Consider the following 22,999-nt stretch of genomic DNA (forward strand, 5'->3'; position numbering starts at 1 on the left):
TAGGAAAATAATATCCACTTCTATTTTCATCTATGCAAAAGACTAAAAATTAGTACTTAAAATTATTTAAAAGTGAGTATTTTCACTGCATACTTCAGAAATATCAATTTTTTAAGGTTTCAAATTAAATCACTGGCAACAAAAATTGATTTAAGGTATGCAGCATGAACTAAAATTAAAAACATTGCTTATAATTAAGCAAAACTGTGTCATGTACCTTTGAGGTCTTGCCATCTACATTTGGATATATTTGTACTATTTCTTTTCCTTGCATCTGGCTGTCTTCTGTTTGGTCATTTTCTTTCTGGTCTCTTCTATCTTCTGTAGGACTTATTTCCTGGGATGTTTCTACAATAATTGTTCCCAAATTCTGTAAGGTCTGCGTTTCAGAATCACTGATTTTGGGGAAAAGGGGGGCATAAAACCCAAGAAGAAGAGTCATTAAATATATCTCTTTTAAGTTCAAGACGAAATAATATCATAGCACGTGTTGCATATGTAGCTATAAGTTTAATTTGAGCATTTACTGGTTCTCATTGTTAAGAGAGAATCAGTCAAAATATATTGAGAGAAAATTAATCTAAATGTATTTTACAAAATTATAAAATCTCATCAAGAAGTTAGATTATCTAGCATCACATGCCTGCTGGCATCACAGCTATAGTATTTCTCCCAGGGTTCACTCAGTAAACACTCATTTTAACACTTCCAGGGTTAGAAAACTCACTACTTTCTGTGCCAGGGCAGAAAGCTTTAATAGTTCTAACAGAAAGTTTTCTTTTAGACAAGTACAAAATTTGAATCTCTGAGCCTTACACCCAACTGACCCCAGTTTCATCTCTTATGAGTATTCATCATTCAATATAATACTTGTTAAGCACCACTCTTCTGGGCAAAAGGGATAAAGTAGTGAGTGAAAAAATTAGATAAAAATATTTTCCTTCATGTAGCTTCATCCTAGTGGGGTGGGGGTACAGGTAACAAATAAGGGGACTAAGTTATATACACATATATAGTATGTTAATAGTTTGTATTAAAGAAAAAATAAAGCAATAGAGGAACATGTAGGTCCAGTTCCTTTTCCATGTGGATGATCTTTTAATTATTTGGACATAATTACATGATGCTTGCAACGTCTCTAAGAAAAACATACCTTGCTTATTCAAATATTCCTAATATGAATGTTTTTTAGATGCTTTCCCACTCTGGTCCCTCTTGAATGTACACCAGCTTATTTTGATGGAGCATTATGTCCAGAATTCAATTTCATATTCCAAGTGTACTAAGTACTATGAGAAGTACTTAGTAGCACTCCTGGTAGATGCAGACTAAAATTGTGTAAGCTTTTCCAGTAAGCATATCATACTGTAGACTCATACAGGATTTAACAAAAATTCTTATGTATGCTGTTATAAAGTCTGATATTTTTCCTGTTGCATAGTTGAATAATTGGTATTTTATAGCCAAATAAAGGACTCTGTAGTCTTTTAGATAACTATATCTTCCCAGTCTATTGAGATCTTTGGGAATTGTGATTCTATTTTGTATTTTCCAGCCCTTTCAATGTCACATTATCCACAAATTTGATAAACATGGTTTGCTGAAATTCTGTTTTTCTTCTTCAAGGCATTGACAACTCCTCCTGATTATCACTCATCACTGAAAGAGCACTGATAAAGGTAATTCATGTATCAGAACCCACTAAATGCTGGCTGCCCCAGTGGCCCGGCCCATATCAGAAATCGGAACCTGAACTATGGGAAATGTCTATCAAGGAAACCTAACATACACCAGTCACAGACCTGCAACTCAGCTTTATCTAGTTTACTTTACTCTAGAAAATAGGACCTGCTACCCTTACAAGAAAATCCCTGACCTCCTAGCCAATCATATCCTGTTTATACTTTGCCTCTTCTCATGCTCTATAAAACTCCCCCTTGCACCAAATCCTTTGAAGAGTGTTTCTGAGCTTGTTAGGCACTGTACTCCCCCAATCCACATGTGTTTTCCTGTGAATAAAGGTCTTCATACTCGTTAATAAATCGCGTTATTTTTGTCATTTGACAGCATGCTCTTGTAATGCTATTCAACTATGGGAAATAAATATTAATGAGGTAATAATTATATAAGATAGTATTTTATATCCAAATATACAAAGGGCAAAGTTCTTTTTTCCTCAGTATCCAAGGAAATTTCTTATATTTCAGATTATGAAAAGCTAAAAGGAATAGAATGTTCTGAAGCCCTGAAGCTTCATTGCGGGATTTCTAATTGTTTGAGAATTCTTTACAGCTGAGTGAATCCTGAAACTGTTCTGTCAAGCAGGAAATGTAACACTTAATCCTCACAGAGTAAAACTGAGTTTCACTGCTAAATAACTTAAATGACAATCCTATGTTTTAAGAGATATCGTGTGATACATCTCCCAAAATATGTGACCCTCTGCATATGCACTGGCAAAATGAAACTGAACTGAGTGTATTCCTTAACTTTTATGTATTTATTCACACATACACATGAGTAAATATGCACCACTGTTTTATGAAGAGTGTGGTAGTACCAACTAACTGGGATATAATTAGTAGATGAAACCAGAATTTCCTTGAAGACAGATAAATGCTTAGTGGGTTTTAAGCTAAGTAGGATTTTATCTCTAATTGCTTTTTTGAGAACAACGAAGAAAACCTTAGAAGAAGTAACAAAGAAATAGGAATGCAGATTTGGTCTTTCTTCTTTATATTCATAAATTTGTTCTTAAGTTTTTCACCAGCTTAAGGACAAGAGGCTTGACCAGTGATCATTTAAAACACAGGTTCCCAAACTTGTCTGCATATTGGAATCAACTGGAGAGCTTCAAAAAAAAAAAAAAAAAAAACCAAAGCTTGTAACCCATTCCAGAAGTATGATTTAACTGTTTTGAGATGTGGCTGGAGCTTTGGAATTTTTATAAGATCCCCAGGTGATTCTAACATGCAAACAAATTTGAGAACTGCATTTTAAAATAAGTTTCAGTTCTATGTCTACGATTAAGAAAACTATCCAAAAATATCCCAAATCTAAAACAGACCACTACTGCAAATTAAAAAAAAAAAGTGAAAATAAAAGGAAAATATATACTATTATAAAATAAGACCAACTATGGAAAATTGTTCCGTTTGTCTGTTAGCAATTCTGGCAACATTAAACTTCCCTATTATCTATGTATAAAAGGAGGTGTTCTATTATCCATTTGCCTTTGTGGTTTTACTGATTGCTTCAAGTGCAAATATGAATGTATAGCCAGGGGTAAGGGAAAGAAATATTATAGATTTTTAGTATTCCCCTGTTGCTATTCACTAGGGGTTATATAACTTAAGACTAGGAATCTGTAGAGCTTTAACTTTAAAGAACTAATTTTTAACCACCATTCAATTAAAGTTAGTACAATGACTTTGCATAATACATACATGAAATAATTAGTGAAGATGGTTCTTAATTTAAAGGATGTTAAACAGCTTGTAGACATCTGGTAACAAGCTGAAATGGGTCATTCAAAATTTATCTAACTAAATTAAGGGGAAAAAATGTTTCTCCTCCCAGGTTGCCATGTCACAAGATAACTAAACCGACTTAGTAGGCTTGCCTGGGAATCCTTAGCTGTCAGTGGTGAATATGCAAAGGGCCAGCAAATTAAATCAACCTGCCAAACTGTCAATTTCAAGCCTCATGACTGCATGAAAATAGCATCACTGGAAGAAATCAAGCATTGCCTTCTTTTGGGTTTCCTGGCACCTATTCAAATACTCATGCAGTTGTGGCTAATTTTGCATGCAAATTTCAGTCAATAAGCTCAGAACAAGACCTCCCAAGATATTTCAAAGGATCTGACAGTATTTTTTCTGAATACCAAATCAACAGTAGTTGAAATTCAATCTCCATTTTCTGGTGCTTTACATATGCACAGTGTCCCAACCACAGAGCTAAGTTAATGAGAGCCTTACCTGCTTTCACTCACATCCTCCCAGTCGTCCTTGCTGAGGTTCTCAAACATATTGCTCATAACCTTGATGGAGTGATTGAGAACAGTATGGTAACGACCCACAGAGCACTTTTTCTTGGCGGCTTTAAATTTAACCTTAGTAGTGGTGGTCTTACAAGCAGACTGTCCTGATCTGACTTTCGTGGTGGCCATCTCAGATTTAGCTTGGTCTGCTGAACGCTGTAATTTCTCCATTGAATTCATCAGCTCTTCATTTTCATTTCTCAACCCATTAGTTTCTGCCACTTGTCTCCTTAAGGAAGTGACTTCTGCCTCCAGCTCACTGATTTTTACTTGAAGTTCAGCTTTGTCTTTTTCTACATCTTGACTTCCCTTCTGTAACTGTTCTAGCTCTTTTTCTCTGGTCTTTGCATCTTCTTGCTGCTGTTCTATGAGGGATTTCAGGAAATCATTTTCTTTTATTAATTTTTTATTCCCTTCTTTTAGTTTTCTAGACCTTTTCTCAAAAGTTTTTAGCCGATTTTCCAATTCAATGACCTAAACAGAAGAGTTTAATTTATTTTAAAAGTAGAATCATGCAGAGGGAATAGGACACAGAGAGGAATGTTAACAAACATACTGTGATCGATTCCTCCCTGTCTACACACCGAGTTCATACTACAGTTATCTACAGTAACGGTTCCCTTCCTGGAATAGATCCTCTATCTTCATTCTTTTAGGCATTTGGGGGTAAGATCAAAGTTTCTACCTGAGTCTTTTGGGCCTTGATTGTTTTCAGCTCAAAATAATCCACATGCCAAAGAGACTTCCTACAGTATATTTCATCATTTACTAAAAATTTTAATAAACATGATCTCTTCTGATAATCTCAAAAACATGTGAGGTAAGTAGAGCCAATAATTATCTTCCTAGGAGAGGAAATGGAAGCTTTGAAAACCTAACATACAGAGGTAAACATTTCCTGGTTTAAACAGGGATTCAAATTCAGGATTTTGTGCCCATCCCACTACTCCACAAGCCATATGGGAAAGGAGAGTTACCAGATGTATACGGAAAATGGACAAAGAGCTGGGATCAAGAAAGAAAGAGTGAGACAAGAAACCTTTATGTAAAGGGATTACTCGTGACCTGGAGTAGAGGTACACAAGTTTGCACCAGACTATCGTAGACCTCTGTATACTTTTGTGAATCAAATTCTATTGTTCCTTCTCAATGCATATACTTTATTGGAGAGCTGAATAATGTGACAAAAAACACAGTGTTCAAGAATACATGAACATTTTTACTTCTTTCAAAATACTCTATCATCAAATTATATTCTCCAATTAGTCAAAAACACTACAAAAAATAAGGAGTACCATCTTTTTATAATCTCTTCGGTTTCTCTCGGTCATTTTTAATCACTTCCCAAAACAGTATACTTCTCATAAACATACTTTAAAATATTTTAGCATCTTAGATTCAGGGTGGACTGAGTAGAGAGACTGTATTTTTTAAAATTTACTTTATGGAAACATGCAATTACACTTAAAAATGATTTTTGGCAGGGGTGATACAAAAATATTAGTAAGAAGTAGTTGGTCTATGGGAAATTTAATTTTGAGTTTGGTATGGATCTCACTTCTACCTCTAGTTGCTTTACCTGGTGAAGTATTTAACTCATTTTACTTTTAGTTTCCTCATCTGTGAAATGGAAATAGTAATAGCTATCTTGCAGTTTGCAAGTATTAAATATGATCATATACCACAGTTCTTGGCAGACAGTAAGTTTCAAACAGTTTATCATCATCACCATCATCCTTATCATTATTGTCTCTATTATTATTAATCATAACAGCTACTAAATAAAATTACTTGAAAGATTACTTGCACTAAATATTGCTGAATTAGATATTAAATCAATTTTATACTTTGGATTAAAATATAACATGTTATGAACAAATATAACAAACATCTTAAGTTTCAGATGTCAATTTTAGAAATTAGCACTTTTTTCTGTTGACTAAAATTTGTTTACAATTGGTTACAACTTAACAAAAATTTTATATACCAATGGAAAAATATCTGTTTAAAGTCTGTTATGTTTAAAATGTTTAAAGTCTGTTAACTATCTAATGTGAAGCTATGTTTAATCGTAAGACCTGGTCAAAGTTTTCTGTATTTAAGTTTAAAATGGAGGAAAAAATAGCAAAACAGAGACACAAACTTCTCAAGAATTTGACAAGGCAAAGTCCATAGTACATATTAAAGTGTTATTCAAAGTATACTCTCAAAAAATTGTTGTTAAACTGATTTCACATCTCCAAAAATAGAAAGGAAAAATTCAATATATATTTGTGAATGAAAGTCTGGGGGACTGTTAAAGGCATTTGGTTTGTGTGCTACTAGATCATCTCAAGTCCATATTTTTCCTCCAGTACTGAACATTTAAATAATTTACCCAAAAGATGGCTCCTTTCAAAACTGAAACACTTGATTTGTGAAGTTTATGTATTAGTTTGCTAGAGCTGCCATAACAAAGTCCTATGACTAAGTGGCTAAAACCCTAATAACTTCATTTTGACTTAGCTCTTTAAAGACCTCCATCTCCAAATATAGTCACATTCTGAGATACAGAGGATTAAGAATTTGAAACAAGAATTGGGGAGGGGGTACAATTCATCCCATAAGAATACAAACTGTTATTTTATTATTTTAAAAAGAATCTACTTACATGTTTCATTTCTACTACGTACAAATATTGTTTTCACGATGTTACTTCCTTTTAAACCCATTCTGAGCAAGTTTCATATACATCCTTCTAAAATAAGGAAACTCAACTAAAAAAGGTTAAACCACGACTATTGCGTTAGATTAACATTTAAAAAATAGGGGCAAATTGGTACGCTAATTTGACACATAGTCTAATGAAAAGAATTCCTGTTGACTTTTCAGGAGTTAAAATGGATTTCTGGATCCACTATGATAGTAGTCATTGAAGGCGAGCAGAATTTTGCCACCCCAAAATGTCTTTTTGGCACAAGTATTATCTTGAGCTGGTTATTTTTAAGAATCTGCAGATACAGGATAAGCTCTGAAAACTGAGTAGTAACTGACTCCCCAATCTCAACATTCTCTCTTGCCTTTTGCTGAAGAAAGTGTATAAGGTAATGGCTTGAGCCATTTCGAGGAATTACTCAGTTTTCCTGGGTGTCTCCCATGTATACAGGAGGTCTGTATACATGTTATTAAGCTACTGTTGGTTTTTCTTTTTTCCTGTTAATCTGCCTCTTTTTTATAGGGGGTGTCTCATCCAAGAACCTAGAAGAATAGAGGGAAAATTATTTTTCCTCCTCCACATCATTTATGGCAGTTGGAATGAAATAATAGATTTCTTTAGGGTTTCCATCCCAAGGTAGTAAGTAGTAGTGCAGCATTACATATCCATAGAGATAAAAATTATACAAAATCTGGCAAACAAGAATATTCTTCTGAAACAAAGATAAATTGCTATAAACTGTATGACATTCTAGATAGTAGTACAGATATTATTTCAATTACTTATTTTACCTTAAGACAAATGAACATGAGCATTTCTTGTTCTCTGTGTTACAGTGTTAACCTGATATGTGTCACTCAGTAATAATGAGATGACAGTCTCTGTTACCTGACCACAAGTGTCAGAAGTATAAGAAATCACATCAACTGCTGTTAAGTTATTAGATTTCCTTCAAGTCAATTCACAGATAGAAAAAATGTAAGTAGCTGCATTAATATTTTTGTCTATATATTTGTACATTTCCAGCTTTGTCTCAGTATCCAAGTGGTAATCGGTTATAAGAATAAATCTATTTAAAGAACATTTTCTTTATAACAATAACAAAAAGTGCTAAAATAAAACCAACATTTTACTACTAATGATAGCCATGATGTAAAGTGACTACAGCATTTATATGAGGTGGTTCTATTAAAACAGGAAGAGCGAAACCAAATCGTATGAGCATAAATTTTTTATCTAAAATGGGATGAGGCACATGTAATTTTCAAGTTTAAAATGAAAATTATAAACACATTATCATTTTACTGTGGTAAAGCTAAAACTTTGCTCAGTTTTTTAGTTCACATATTATAAATCTGGATGACTGCTGAAATGTAACATAGTTTCAAGTACCATTTTAAAATAAAACTGTTAAGTAAGCACAAATATGGTAAATTTTTATAGTTTCTATTGTTATCATTCTTTTCATCTTTGAAAATAATTTTAATCTATGTCAACAGAAGCATAAGTGTTTCCACATTTATTTCCCTAGCATTGATTTTTTTTAGCCCTATTTTGGTAAGCCAATGATTTTGAATTATGAATTTAAATTAAGGACTCATACAAGGTTTAAGTTCATAAGCCCTCATTTTAAAATATAATCCTTTATGTTAAAATTCAGATTTAACTTGCTCAGCTCAATATCGTAAAGATTAGATTACCTTCTGTAATGTCTGCTCTGACATTTCTTTCCAATTCTTCTCTGGAGTACTCTTCTTGACCTCGTCATCCTCACCGTATCTTAAGAGTTGTTCTGGGAGACAATAAATAATATATTATGGTACCTCGTATACTGCTGAAACACCGTCCTGTCATTTTATCAAAAAGGTTCTGTGGTTTTCCAACTGTGAATAATGTAGTCTATTTTATTGTCAAGAATTTGGCCAGTAACTGAATGGTGACTTTTTCATGATTTTCAGTCACACAATTATGTATCTTTGTAGTGTCACTTTTTTTTTTTCAGCATAAGATTTTTCAAAGGTACAACAGATCTACAGGTTAACAATGCTGTACTTTTATTCCCATTTTCATTCTTTTGTAGAGTATTCCCCCTTTGCCTTAAAAGCAGAATTCATTGCCTTTTTATCTACACAGTCACTACTAGTTTTGTTCTCTGGATCTTGTTCCCTGCCAGGAGGATCAGAGTGATTGCAGAACAAAGCAAACAGTAACAGAATTAGGGTGGACTGAAACTGTAATATCTTCTACCACCACCTTTTTTTTTAAGTAAAAGATCATGCACTGGGCAGAGTAAACCAGAAGAATCACACTTCCAAAAAAACGGATTTTATAACAAATAGAAATCCAGGTATAGGTCAAGTTGTTTCTACAAATCATTTCTACATTAGCCATGTATTTGACTACCAAAACTCCCTCAAACAAGCAAAAATGTACAAGTAACATACCAACATTAAAGGAAAAAAATCATAAAAGTTCAGTTAATATTATTAGAATTGAAATACATTAAAACTTATAAATAATTTTTTTCTTATAAGATAAATTTTATGACAAATTTAACTAACATTTTCTTACTAAATTATTTTTGGGATACAGCATTTCTCAAAGAATCAAAAAGGGGGCAAAAAAAGAATACAGAAAGCTGAAAGGATCCATAACTGTGTTAGCCTGAGATGATTTTGCTTTAAAGTATGCTTGGCTGCTGTAGGTCAGTGTAAAACTTTGATTTATCAACAAAGGAAAAAGAAAACAATATTATTCTCTGTAGAGCAGAAATCCTCTTGGTATAAACAGTGACTAACAAGTTTGTTAGAGTGAATTAGGCATTTCTTTTGTCTTTGAAACATGACATATCCAATTAAAACTTCTGTACTCATGAAATAAATAGAACACTATTCTAAGGATAATAAAAGCTAGAATAGGTAGAATCTGCCACCTGGGGAATATGTACCTTTACCTTGATAATAATCAACTGGTTCCCAAGTTTCTTTTTCTAGTCCCCTAACACCATGGTGCTGAATTCATTTACAACACTCTTTTAGCAATATAGAAATAATATGCAAATACAATTCATCTGTTCTAGTCATTTAAATATCTGCTTTAGTTCTAAGTGAAATATTTACACTTAAAAATAAGAAAATAGTTCTGTATTCAAAGAGCAAAGAGTGCTAAAAATAGCTAAATAACTCCAATAAAATAAATGCTGAAGCATGATTTTAAAATGAATTTGATTGCTGCTTTTGTGCTCCTGGGTGTGTGCAAGATTCACTGATGGACTTGAAGACAATGCTCAGTTGTGGTTTTCTATTGAAAACTCTGTTTCTAACCTTCACAGGTTTTATTAAAAATACTCAAGTAGATAGGCCCAGGTCATGGAGAGGAACAAGAACCTGACTCTCAGCCCCCTGATTTCCTTCCCCTTCCCCTTCCAAGATCTCAGGATTTGGGAAATGAACAAAGAGGCTCTAGTTAGAAATATACACTTCTTCTGTTTTGTCCTTTGGTGGATGTGTGAGCATATGCTTCACCTTACTGAAAACTCATTCTTGATATTTTGGTTTTAAATGCTTTAATTTTAATGCTTTAATTTTTACTACTATAAAAATTCATTCTGATTTATATTCCTTCTCAGGAGCTTCTTTTCTCTCCAGTTTTCTTTCTAACTTTCAACTTTGCTTATTCATAATTGTTTAAATTTATTTTATTCTATCTCATATTTTTCCCTTAATTGTCTTGGATTACGTTAAAAATTAATTAATTAATTAATTCTTTTGCAACTTTTCATCCTCTTTTTTGATTCTCTTTTAGCTATTTTAACAAATTATTGTTAAAAGGTCTGTTATCATTATGAAGGGTTGTACAATACGCTACTTTAAAATATGCCGCTTGGTATATTGATTATTTTAAGCAGTAGGCACTTGAAAAACAGTAAATACATGGAGGGGCTTTCTCTAACTCCCCTTATCTACACAAAGATCCTCCCAAAGAAACTCAATTGTCATTACCTGCTCCCCAAAAGATTCATTAGACAGAGAAGATTAACTCTTATCATAGGAGAGGAGATTAGTCCTTACTATCCCCAGACAAGCTTTGTTACAAACTATCATATCTTTTATCTAGTCTTCTAATGGCCCATTTATCTCTCCTAAAATAATTTTCTCTCCTCTAAGAGACCTACATCTCTCCTCTCCTTTCCCTATTAAGATGGTATGTAATTCTGAATTTTAAAGCCACCTCTATGAGAATTCATTTTTCCCTAGGTATCTTCTATGTGTACGTAAGGTATACATGTTAATTTCTATTTTTCCATAGTTAATCTGTCTTTTATCATAGAAGTTTCAGCCAATAACTTCGAGGCAGAGAGGGAACATTATTTTTCCTCCCCTACAATTTTTGTTTTTACTGATCTTTAGACTATGCTTCCTGCACTAACTTTCTTAAAGGTCTGTTTGTGATATCAACTTGGGAGATAAAGGTATATTGTGTCCTGGCAATTTCCTAAAGAATATTACTATTTTTATTTCATGTTAGGAAAAGTAAAATAAGAGTCATAGCAAGTAGTTACTGTAGAAGGTACCTGCCATACCATACAATAAAAAATATGTATTTGGTCTTTGTCCCTGGCTTCCAGCATAGAACTTCTGAAGTCCTTGGAATTTCCTGAGTGACAGGGGTGAAAGGAGTATTTTTTGTTATTCATAACAAGCTCCTTTCAACAATAACTGAGTTTATGCTAATAAGGTGGCTCCTACTGGGCCACTAGACAGCTTCTGGACTGGGGTTGGTTGCAAAAGAATGCAACCATGTGATAAGAGGGTCGGAATTTCCAGCTCCACCCTCCAGACCTCCAAGGAAGGGAGAAGGGCTGGAGGTTGAGTTCAGTTGTCAATGATCAATGATTTAATTAATTATCCTATGTAATAAAGTTTCCACAAAAACCCCTAAATGACGGGATTCAGAGAGCATTTAGGTTGGTAAACATATGAAGGTTCGTAACTGTTTCCACCCAATACATCTCTCTCCTATTTAGCTGTTTTGAGTTGTATCCTTTATAATAAACAAGTAATAGTAAATAAAGTGCTATCCTGACTTCTGTGATCCTTTCTAGCAAATAATCTGAAACTGAGGGAGGGTTTGTGGGAATACTTGATTTATAACCAGTGGGTCAGAGGTACAGGTGGCAACATGAAGTGGGGATGAGCCTTAACCTGTGGGGTTTGTGTTAACTGAGTAGTCAGTGTCAGAATCGAAAAGAACTGAATTATAGGATACCAAGTGGCTGTCCAGAAAATCAGAGAATTGGTTGTTGAGCAGAGGAAAAAATTCACACACTTGGTATCAAGAAGAGCTGTGCCAAAAAACAAACAAACAACAAGCAAAAACCTCATAGTACTGTTTAAATAAATAAATTTGGATAAAATGCAATATTCAAGAACTTTCATGAAAAAGATTGTGATAATTAAACATTGTCTCTTTAGGCAAGATAAAAGTACATTAGCCAATTAAATGTAGAACCCATTTTTTTCTGAGAAGTAACCTTAAGCTAATGAAAAAATAAAGTGCCATTTCTGATGGATGAGATGGAAGAGCAAGAAATAAATTCTTCTGATGGGTAGGAGAGAATCTCAGTTACTAGATGTGACTGGGTGTTCAGCATAGCTTTTTTGAGAGCCAGCCTATCCCCTTTGACATTACCTGGACTGGAGCCTTGGAGGAATCTACGCAGTTAGCTTTGAAAGAAAAGCAAGCCATTTTTGTTACTTGCCACAACTGTTCTGAAAAGGTCATTACCAGGACAATGAAAGAGAAAAGGAAGTGGGAGAGCAGGATAATAGGTAGGGGTTATTACCCCCACATTTTCTTCATTGTAAAATGAACCCTTAAATTGGCTTCTTAAAGTAATATGTCTTTTTTTTTACATTTTTTATTGAGTTATAGTCATTTTACAATGTTGTGTCAAATTCCAGTGTAGAGCACAATTTTTCAGTTACACATGAACATACATATATTCATTGTCACATTTTTTTTTTTGCTGTGAGCTACAAGATCTTGTATATATTTCCCTGTGCTACACAGTATAATCTTGTTTTCTATTCTGCATATGCCTGTCAGTATCTACAAATTTTGAAATCCCTGTCTATCCCTTCCCAACCCCCGCCCCCTTGGCAACTGCAAGTCTGTATTCTATGTCTATGAGTCTTTCTGTTCTGTATTTATGTTCTCTTTTTTTTTTTTTTTAAGATTCCACACATGAGCGATCTCATATAATATTTTTCTTTCTCTTTCTGGCTTACTTCACTTAGAATGACATTCTCCAGGAACATCCATGTTGCTGCAAATGGCATTAAGTTGTCATTTTTTATGGCTAAATAATATTCCACTGTATAAACTATACCACATCTTCTTTATCCAGTCATCTGTGGATGGACATTTAAGCTGTTTCCATGTCTTGGCTATTATAAATAGTGCTGCTATGAAGTAATATGCCTTTAATCAACTGTCCTCAATTCTGTTAGTTTTCATGTGGATGTGTTAAAGAGATTTGAATATGCTATCTTTAATTTCTTTAGCTAACTAGGAAGCCATAGGTAAACACTCTTGTTACCTTTATTCCTTCAACTCACAATTTAAAATTATTTTAAACAGTTTATTTTCCATGTTCAAGTGTTTTACTAGATATTAATTACTATTTTTACATTTAAGTAATTATGTGAAGTTTAGCTTAGTGAAGTTTAACATTTTAATTTGTGTTTTTGGTTTCATATATATTTCCTATTACAAAATATTGTTTTAATTAACTTAATTTGTTTCAATTGATTGTAGTATTTCCCATATTCTTATATATTAATCCTTTGCTTCTTTTAAAAACTGTTTCTCAATCTTAAAATTCCTATTTTTGATCTTTTATTTCATTCGCTTATATTTTTATTGCAACTAGAAGAAAGCATGATCTTAAGCATAAAAACAGCAATAAAAAATCACACACACACACAAAGTATATTATTTGTTTTGTACAGTATATATAGAAAACATTGAAGGCACAAAAGAGAAAGCTGATAAAAGTGGAGAAGGGCACAATATGCCACCCCAAAATATGCCTCCTTGGCAAAAGGATTATTTTGAGCCGATTATTTTTAGAAACAACAGACATAGGAGAAGCTCTAAAAACAGAGTAGGAGTTACCCTTTAGTAACGATAATTTACATTTATAAAGTCAAGCTTCATTTGTACAAGTATCTGCCTGTCTGTACCAGGAAGACAAGGATGTCTAAAACACAAAAATCTCTTATCAATGGAGAGGGTACTGACTTAAATCTGCATAATAAACCATACTTTTTTTTTAATCCTGCTTTTTCTTGGTGATCTTCCTATAACTGGCCTCTTTCACATCCTTCTTTTTTTGTTTCAGCTAAAAAGGGTATTTAAGCCCAAATTCTAAGCTACCTTCTTGGGTTACTCATTTCCCTGGGTATCTCCCATTTATATATATGAGACATACATGCTAATAAACCTGTTTGTTTTCCTCTTGTTAATCTGCTTTTTTTTTTTTTTAAACAGGGGCCTCAGCCAAGAATTTAGAAGAGTAGAGGGAAATGTTTTTTTCCCTCTCTCACAAAAGCTTCCAATAGGAGGGCATATCCAAATCCAGTCATTAAAAATAAGTAGGTCTTTTGCATATAGAACTGACAAGGAAAGGAAGAGAGTACTACATATAATGGTCCAGAAGTAGTCAATGATAGAGCACATTTGGGATTTTATTTTATTGACTTTTTCCTTCCAGGGTGAAAAAATAAGGCCAAACATATGAAAGATAAGGCTAAAAAGGTGGGCAAGGGCTAAATTAGACTGGGATAAAAATTCAGAGTTTTATTCTATATCAGTAGGAAATTGCTAAATAAAAGAGTAATATAAGATGAGGAATTCTTCAGGGTCTGAAAGAATGCTCTTAAGCTAGGCCAGATAATAATTATAACAAAAAATTGCATTCTGACCTTCCTCTTCTTTATAAAATGTATTACATAGGTTTAGAAACTTCTTATTTATTCTCTTAAAAAATTTTAGGTGCTTAAGCATGCCTTCAATATATTAATGATTGTGTAATTAAATTATGGACATGAAAATTACTTAATATTTGTTCTATGAAATAAATGACATTTTGACACTTTCATTTCTTTTGAAAAAAATTTGGCTTCATTTAAAAAAAATCTGAATGTGCCTAAAAGTTTTCCCTTGACTTATCTATGAGTTAAATTAGGATGACCATAACTCAAGGCCTGACTTATCAGTAAGGTTCTTTTTGGTATGCATGTGCCTGCAATCTTTCCTTAATAGAAAGTAAACCTGAGATACTTGCCCAAAATTCTAAACTTGATTTGTATGCTACTCAACTATTATGAAAGTCCCAGAGCAAAACAACTAATAAATCCATAATTCTATATAAACAGCAGAATGGTTGCTGCTCAATCAAGAACCACAGCAGCATCTCCTTTTAATAAATTAAATGATTGAGAACAATACTTAAAAAAAGAGTTGCACAAGTTTCCCTTAAATCTATTTTTCTGAATATTTCACTTCTACTTAACACAAGCTGGATATAAACGTTTTGTTGGGAAAACTTGTGGAAGATACGAGAAACTAATGCTGGGTTCACATTATTTGTGATGAAAAGAAAGATAAACCAGACAAAAACAGCACATACATATGTTTACAGTATAACTGCTATTTTAATATCCACCATAATGGATTTTTAACATGTTTAGGGGGAATGAGGATTGGCGGGATCACTGCGGCCACAGGAATCTGAGGCAATGGAAGACACAAAGCAGTAATCTTTCCCGTGCCAAGAGGACTCTGGCACCTGTCAAACAGATGCTGCAGTTCAAACTGCAGCTTGTAAGATAGCTATCAAAGGCAGTGGGCCAGCAGATGGAGAGTGCATATTGTCATAGCCTGCCCTGGTAAAGTCAGAGCTAAGACTTAAAAGCTGGATCTTATTTAAAAAGGCAGGAGGGACAATTATTAAGGATAGTCTGAAATTTGCAATCCATTTACTCCATCGTAGATGTGTTATTCCTGGAATGAGCCAGATCATCTAGAAAGCCATATATTTGCAACATTTACTCACAGACCCAAAATACTTTTTTTTTCCAAAATACTTTCTTTCATTGGTTTATACTTTTGTATCACATGATGGTAGATTATTACTCAGCAAATGCTTAGTATCTTCTTTTCTGCTTTCATGGGAGGACCATAGATCCCCGCTCAACTGCTGTTGAGCGTGGCCTCATGAGTTGCTTTGACTAAAGGAATGTGGGTATAAAGGACAGTGTGCCTGTTTGTGACAACAAACCTAGAACTTAAGTATATTTCTGCTCTCCCCTTAGAAGTTTCCCAATATCTGCTTTGAAAAGAACATGTCCATAGAGTCACTGTCCCCTTCAGCTTGCGCCTGAGACTGAGAAGAAACCATAAGCAAGAAATAAATGTTTATTATTACATGCCATTGACAGTTTTGTAGCTATTTATACTGTATCAAAAGCTGTCAGATTCAGAAATTGGTAACTATTAAGTAGAGTCCTGCTATAATAAAAACATAAATTATGTGGTTTTGATTTGGTTACTGGGTGGTGGGTCGCAAAAATATGTTATAGGAAGCTGAGAAAATGGTGACACATGTTACATAGTGGAAAACATTTGGCAAACTTCACCTAATATAACATGGAAGACCAAAAAATGTAGCTAATTAATTTATAACACTGAGTGAGGAAATTCCATTGTTGAAGTGTGACTTGGTTGTTGCTAGCAACACCTAACTAGGTACCACAGGAAAGAACCAAGCTCAGAAAAGAAGCGGCCATAGGCATATAGAAGTGCACATGTTCCAGTACTTTCAGGGTTCGAAAATCAAAGTGTTTTTCATCGTATCAAAGGAGCAGCCACTGAAACACTGGCAGGATAAATCCAAATCTAAGATGCTGACACTAAGACATGGTCTCTGTGTTTGGCTGTCATGCCTGTTGCTAATAATCTCCAAAAGGAATAATGTGATGCCCAGTAGATCCTTTCAACCAGACAAAAGGGACTTCAAGAAAGATTATGGGTAAGGGCCTACAAAAGTCTGATATGCTCCCCAACCCTTCACAGAAACTCATACTGATAGTATTAATTGTTGCTAGCTGTAAGTAATAAAATGACTTATTTTAGCTAAAGAAATGTGAGTGGAAGTTATAATGTGCCAGTTCCAAATCCAGGCCTGAGAGGCTCTACATTTTTAGATTTGTTCCTTTGAGGCCACGAAAGACACATGGAGCAGCAGTGAACCCGACTTGTAGCCTGAAACAGAGCTGGAACAGATGATCTATAGCAAAGAGAGCTGCTTCAGGCAACCCACAGATTCACATGCAATAAATAGATGCTTGCTGTTATTTGTCATTGAGTTTTCACATTTGCTTGTTTGTTGCATTTTGATTAATAAAAAAGGCTTCAGCTTTCAATAGGGAACACTATACATAAACAGTGGTTTTATCAACATACTTCTGCTTCTGTGGTAAGAGATTGCCTGCTCCCAGCCAAATTCTACATACAAGTTTTAGGTCTGACCATGGGTAACTACATGCTTTACCTGGCATATCTCATGGGAGAAAGCTGCCCTCCCCAACCAGACTTTGTGCACAGCCAACAAACTGCAGTCCCTGAAGAGAGGACTCAAGTCAAGAAACAGGTCCCCTGCCAATCAAATTCTTATCCATATCTGTATTTCAAGCCTGGGTGTCTCCACTAAGCCTCCATTTGGAGGCCTCTTTATTGAAGGTCCTTCGGTGAGGTCTTTCTCAGGTGCCCCTGTCAAGATCTCCTTATTTGGTAGTTGGGGGAATGGGAGGGGATGATAAACCCGAAGACACTTTTCTTAATTCTGACTCAGTAATCAGTACTTTTCCTCTCCTGGAACCTTCCCTCCTCTCCCTCCCCCAGGACCCAGGTCAAAAAAATGCAGGAGACGTTTGTTCAGGGTTCCTTTGGCAGAGAGACAACCCCTATGTCTGTGCTAATCCACAACTGGCATGCAGTTCCAAGGGGACAATGGAACAGAGGCAGTTCACACTTTGTCCACTTTAGACTCTTGCTTATACAGTAGGTGATTAAAGGCTTGACTGGTGCTTTAATTTTGGCTTATTATCTTAAATCAGCTACTTGGACACCTGGCAGCTCAGCTCTCTCCAGTTCAGCTGAACTCCTAACAGAGCTATTGTGGGACTGCACTAAAGATTCACTATGAATTCACACTGTGAATTACAATTTTCAGTAAAGAGAACTTTAGTGTGGTAGGGGCTTAAGGTGTTCATGTGGGAGGTCTAGAGGAGGTAAAAAGAATTTGAAAGTAAAGGTAATGAGTTGGCTTTTTTTCCCAAGAATCTGCTTAACTTTTGAAATCCTTATAAAAACAGTCAGGGGAGAAACAGGTAGCAGGAAATAAGAAATATACCTCTGGTATATAGAGAAAGGTTACTATTCACACAGATTTGGGATTTTAATCCAGGAAAAACATATTCAATGACAATAAAAGTACACAGAGCCGTAAGACTTACACTTTCATATACAAGTAAAAAGTAGACAAAATATATGAAAAAAGTGGTTTTCAGACATTGGGCATAAGACAATGCAAGGTAGTCATCCCTGAGCGAGGACAAACAATGAAATGAGCCTATGATTGCTCTACATACTGCCGAGAGAGAGCTTCTAGGCCACAGTACATAAACTGGAGACCTAAGTGGAATCTGGTGATATTCCTAAATTGAAGAGACAGATCCCAGAGTCCAGGGAAGCCAAGCAAGTTAAAGGTTTTTAGGGAAAAGCACCAAAGAGGAAAGATCTGCTCAAAGATAGGGAAAGCTCTGAAGATTACCAAGGGCCCCCTTCAAGCCTTCACCTAAGTCTGATTACCAAACGTGTGTGAGTGAACAGCTCAAAGAAAGAGCCATCCAAAAGGATTAGAGGAAACAGTCTCCAAAGATCACACAGTCCCAAAACTAGTTCATGGTCCCAAAGGCAGAGAATGAAAACAAACAAACAAAGAAAACAAACAAACAAACAAAAAACCACACATGAAGAAAAGTCTAAAAAAGATAAGAATGATGGCAAAATTCTAATTGGAAATAATTTTTAAGGGAAGTATAGTTGATTTACAACTCTCTCTCTATATATATATATATACATATGTATGTCTATCCAGGTCTTCTGTCCATTTTTTAATGAGGTTCTTTGTTTTTTTTTTGTTTTGATGTTGGGTTGTATGAGCTGTTTATATATCTTGGATATTAACACCTTATCCATCATATCATTTGCAAACATTTTCTCCCATTCAATAGGTTGTCTTTTTGCTTTGTTGATGGTTTCCTTTGCTGTGCAAAAGCTTTTAAGTTTAATTAGGTTCCATTTGTTTATTCTTGTTTTTACTTCTTTTGCCTTAGGAAACTGATTACTAAAATATTGCTATGATTCATGTAGAAGAGTGTTCTGCCTATGTTCTCTTCTAGGAGTTTCATGTTTTCAGGTCTTACATTTAGATATTTAATCCATTTTGAATTTATTCTTTATATGGTGCGAGGAAATATCCTAATTTCATTGTTTTACATGTAGCTGTCCAGTTCTCCTGCACCTTTATTGAAGAGATTGTTTTTCAATATTGTATATTCCTCCCTACTGTGTCATAGATTAACTGACTATTAACTAGCCATTAGGTATATGGGCTTATTTCTGGGCTTTCTATGCTGTTCCATGGATTTATGTATCTGTTTTTGCACCAGTACCATGCTGTTTTTTTTTAAGCTACCAAAGATTGAGATGTCTTTATTTTTATTTTTTCAGTACCATGCTGTTTTGATTATTATAGCTTTGTGGTAAGTATGAAATCTGGGAGGGTGATACCTCCAGCTTTGTTTATTTTTCCTCAAGATTGCCTTGGTAACCTGGAGCCTTTTTTGGTTACACATGAATGTTAGGATTATTTGTTCTAGTTCAACAAAAAATGTCATGGGTATTTTGATAGTGACTGCATTAAATCTGTAGATTGTTTTGGGTAGTAGGACCATTATGACAATATTAATTCTTCCAATCCAAGAGCACAGGATATATTTCTTTTCTGTGTATCATCTTTCATGTCTTTCATCAATATTTTTATAGTTTTCAGAATATAGGTTTTTCATTTCCTTTGTTAAGTTTACTCTCAGGTATTTTCTTTTCTTTTTTTTTGATATGATGTTAAATGAGATTTTTTTCTTTTTCTGATAGTTAATTATTAGTGTATAGAAAAGCAACAGACTTCTGTGTATTAATCTTGCAACTTTGTGAATTCATTTATTAGTTTTAAAAATTTTGGGGTGGAGACTTTATGGTTTTCTATATAAAGTATCATGTCATCTGCAAATAATGACAGTTTTCTCTCTTCATTTCCAATTTGGATGCCTTTTGTTTCTTTTCCTTGTCTGATTGCTATGGCTAGGACTTCTAATACTACGTTAAGTAGAAATGGCAATAGAGGGCATCCTTATCTTGTTCTTGAATTTAGAGGAAAGGCTTTTAGCTCTTCACCTGTGAGTATGATATTAGCTGTGGGTTTGTCAAAAGTGTTCTTTACTGCTTTGAAATATATTTCCTCTACACCCAATCTGAGGAGTTTTTTTTTTTTTTTATCATGAATGGATATTAAATTTTGTCAAGCCCTATTTCTGCACCTATTGAGAAGATCATGTGATTGTACTGTTCCCACTGTTAACGTGGTGTATCACATTGATTGATTTGCAAATACTGAACTATCTTTGCATCCCTGGAATGAGGCCAACTTGATTATGGAGTGCGATTCTTTTTATATATTGTTAGATTCTGTTTGCTAATAATACTTTGTTGAGAATTTTTGCACCTACTATCATCAAAGATATTGGCCTATGTTTTTTGTTTTTTGTAATGTTCCTGTCTGGTTGTGGTATCAGGACAATGGTGGCCTCACAGAACGAATTTGGGAGTGCTCCTCCATTTTTTGGAATAGTTTGAGAGGATAGCTATTAGCTCTTCCTATATGTTAGAATTCCCCTGTGAAGCTGTCATGTCCTAGGCTTTTGTTTGCTGGGAGCTTTTTTAAAAAAATTATTATAGATTCAATTTCACTGCTAGTGAACAATCTGTTCAAATTGTCTGTTTTTTCTTGATTCAGTCTTGGTAGCTTGTGTATTTCTCAAAATGAGTCCATTTTTTCTAGGTTGTCCAGTTTGTTGCCATATAGTTATTCATAGTATTCTCATGATTTTTTTTGTATCTGTGTGGTATCAGTTATTTCTCTTCTTTCATTTTTATTTTGTTTATATGGGTCCTCTCTGTTTTATTCTTGGTGAGTCTGGCTGAAGGTTTATCCATTTTGTTTATCTTTTCACAAAACCAGCTCTTGGTTTCACAGATCTTTTCTACTGTTTTTAAATCTCTATTTTATTTATTTCCCCTCTGATCTTTATTATTCCTGTGCTTCTGTTGACTTTGGATTTTATTTGTTCTTTTTCTAATTCCTTTAGGTGATAAGTTAGGTTGGTTGAGATTTTCTTAAATGCTGAGGAAGGCCTGTGTCACTATAAACTTCCCTCTTAGAATTACTTTTGCTGCACCCTGTAGATTTTGGAGTGTTGTATTTCCATCTTCATTTGTCTTGAGGTATTTTCTAATTTTTCTTTGATTCCTTCATTGACCCCACTGTTTTTTCAGTAGCATGTTGTTTAGTCTCGTGTTTGTTCTTTATATGTTTTTCTTTCCATAACTGATGTCCAATTTCATACTGGGTGGCCAAAACTAATCCTTAATATAATTTCTATCCTCTTAAAATTGTTGAAATCTCTTTTGTGGTCTAGCATATGGTCTATCTTGGAGAATGTTCCATGTGCACTTGAAAAGAATGTATTCTGCTATTTTTGGACATAATGTCCTGTAAATATCTATTAAGTTCAACTGGCCTACTGCATCATTTGCGACGACCATTGTCATTGATTTTTTTGGTCTGGATCTTCTGTCCGTTGATGTAAGTGGGTGTTAAAGTCCCCTACTATTATTATGTTATTGTCAATTTCTCCCTTATGTCTGTCAGTATTTGCTTTATCTGTTTAGGTGCTCCTGTATTGGGTACATATATATTAACAAGCATAATATCCTCTTCTTATATTGGTCCCTTTATCATTACATAATGCCCTTCTTTCTGTTTTGTTATAGCCTTGGTATTAATGTCTGTTTAATCTGATAGAGTATTACTACCCCTGTTTTCTTGTCATTTCCATTTGAATGAAGTATCTTTCCATTCCCTCACTTACAGTCTATAGCTCTGAGGTGAGGATCTTATAGGCAGCAATAGCAGGGTCTTATTGTTTTATACAATCAGCCAACCTGTCTTTTGATTGGAGCATTTAGTCCACTGACATTTAAAGTAATTGTTGATAGGTATGCACTCACTGCCATTTTATTACTTGTTTTCCAGTCATTTTTGTAGTTCATCTTTGTTCATTTCTTTTTTTTTTGTTTCTTCCCTGTGGTCTCATGATTTTCTTTAGTAGTATGCTTGTGTTCCTTTCTTTGTGGTTTTTGTGTATCCATTGTAGGTTTTTGATATGTGGTACTATGGCATTCATATCTCTTGTCTTATAGCTATATCTACTTGTTTGAAACTGGTAATCATTTAAAAGTTCAAACACACTCTAAAAGATCTACACTTTCACACCCCTCCTATACATTTTGTTCTTTGGATGTCATATTTTATATCTTTGTGTTTATCCCTTAACTTTTTATTGCTGTAATAGCTTTTTTTTTTTTTTAACAGTTTCTTTGCCTTTTAATCTTCATTCTGGAATATTTACGTGGTTGAGCCTCATCCTTACTACCATATATTTGCCTTTCCTAGTGGGATTTTCCCTTTCCTATAGATTCTTACCTCTTTTCCACTTGGAGGAAACCCTATAACATTTCTTTTATGGTAGGTTTAGTATTGGTGAACTCTTTTAATTTTTGCTTCTCTGAGAAGTTCCTCATCTCTCCTTCTATGTTAAATAATAATATTGCTGGGTAGAGTATCCTAGGTTGTAGGATTTTCTCTTTAAACACTTTGAATATATCATGCCACTCTCTTCTGGCATGCTGTTTTTGCAGAGAAATCAGCTGATAGCCTTATGGGAATTCCCTTGTATATGACACTTTGCTTTTTCTCTTTCTGTCTTTGGAGCTGTCTCTTTAATTTTTGCCAC

General features: G+C 34.3%; 1 protein-coding gene across 1 annotated transcript in view; it reads right to left on the reverse strand.

Moving 5' to 3' along the window:
• CNTLN (centlein) overlaps positions 1–22,999 on the reverse strand; it is a 247,919-nt gene that overhangs the window by 79,328 nt on the left and 145,592 nt on the right. The window contains exons 14-16 of the mRNA XM_010946034.3: positions 8,438–8,529; positions 3,981–4,516; positions 218–395 (exon numbers count right to left, since the gene is read on the reverse strand). Coding sequence (XP_010944336.1) covers positions 218–395; positions 3,981–4,516; positions 8,438–8,529 — 806 coding nt within the window. The remainder of the gene's footprint in view (positions 1–217; positions 396–3,980; positions 4,517–8,437; positions 8,530–22,999) is intronic.

Source organism: Camelus bactrianus, chromosome 4, assembly GCF_048773025.1.
Source record: "Camelus bactrianus isolate YW-2024 breed Bactrian camel chromosome 4, ASM4877302v1, whole genome shotgun sequence".
Lineage (NCBI taxonomy): Eukaryota > Metazoa > Chordata > Mammalia > Artiodactyla > Camelidae > Camelus > Camelus bactrianus.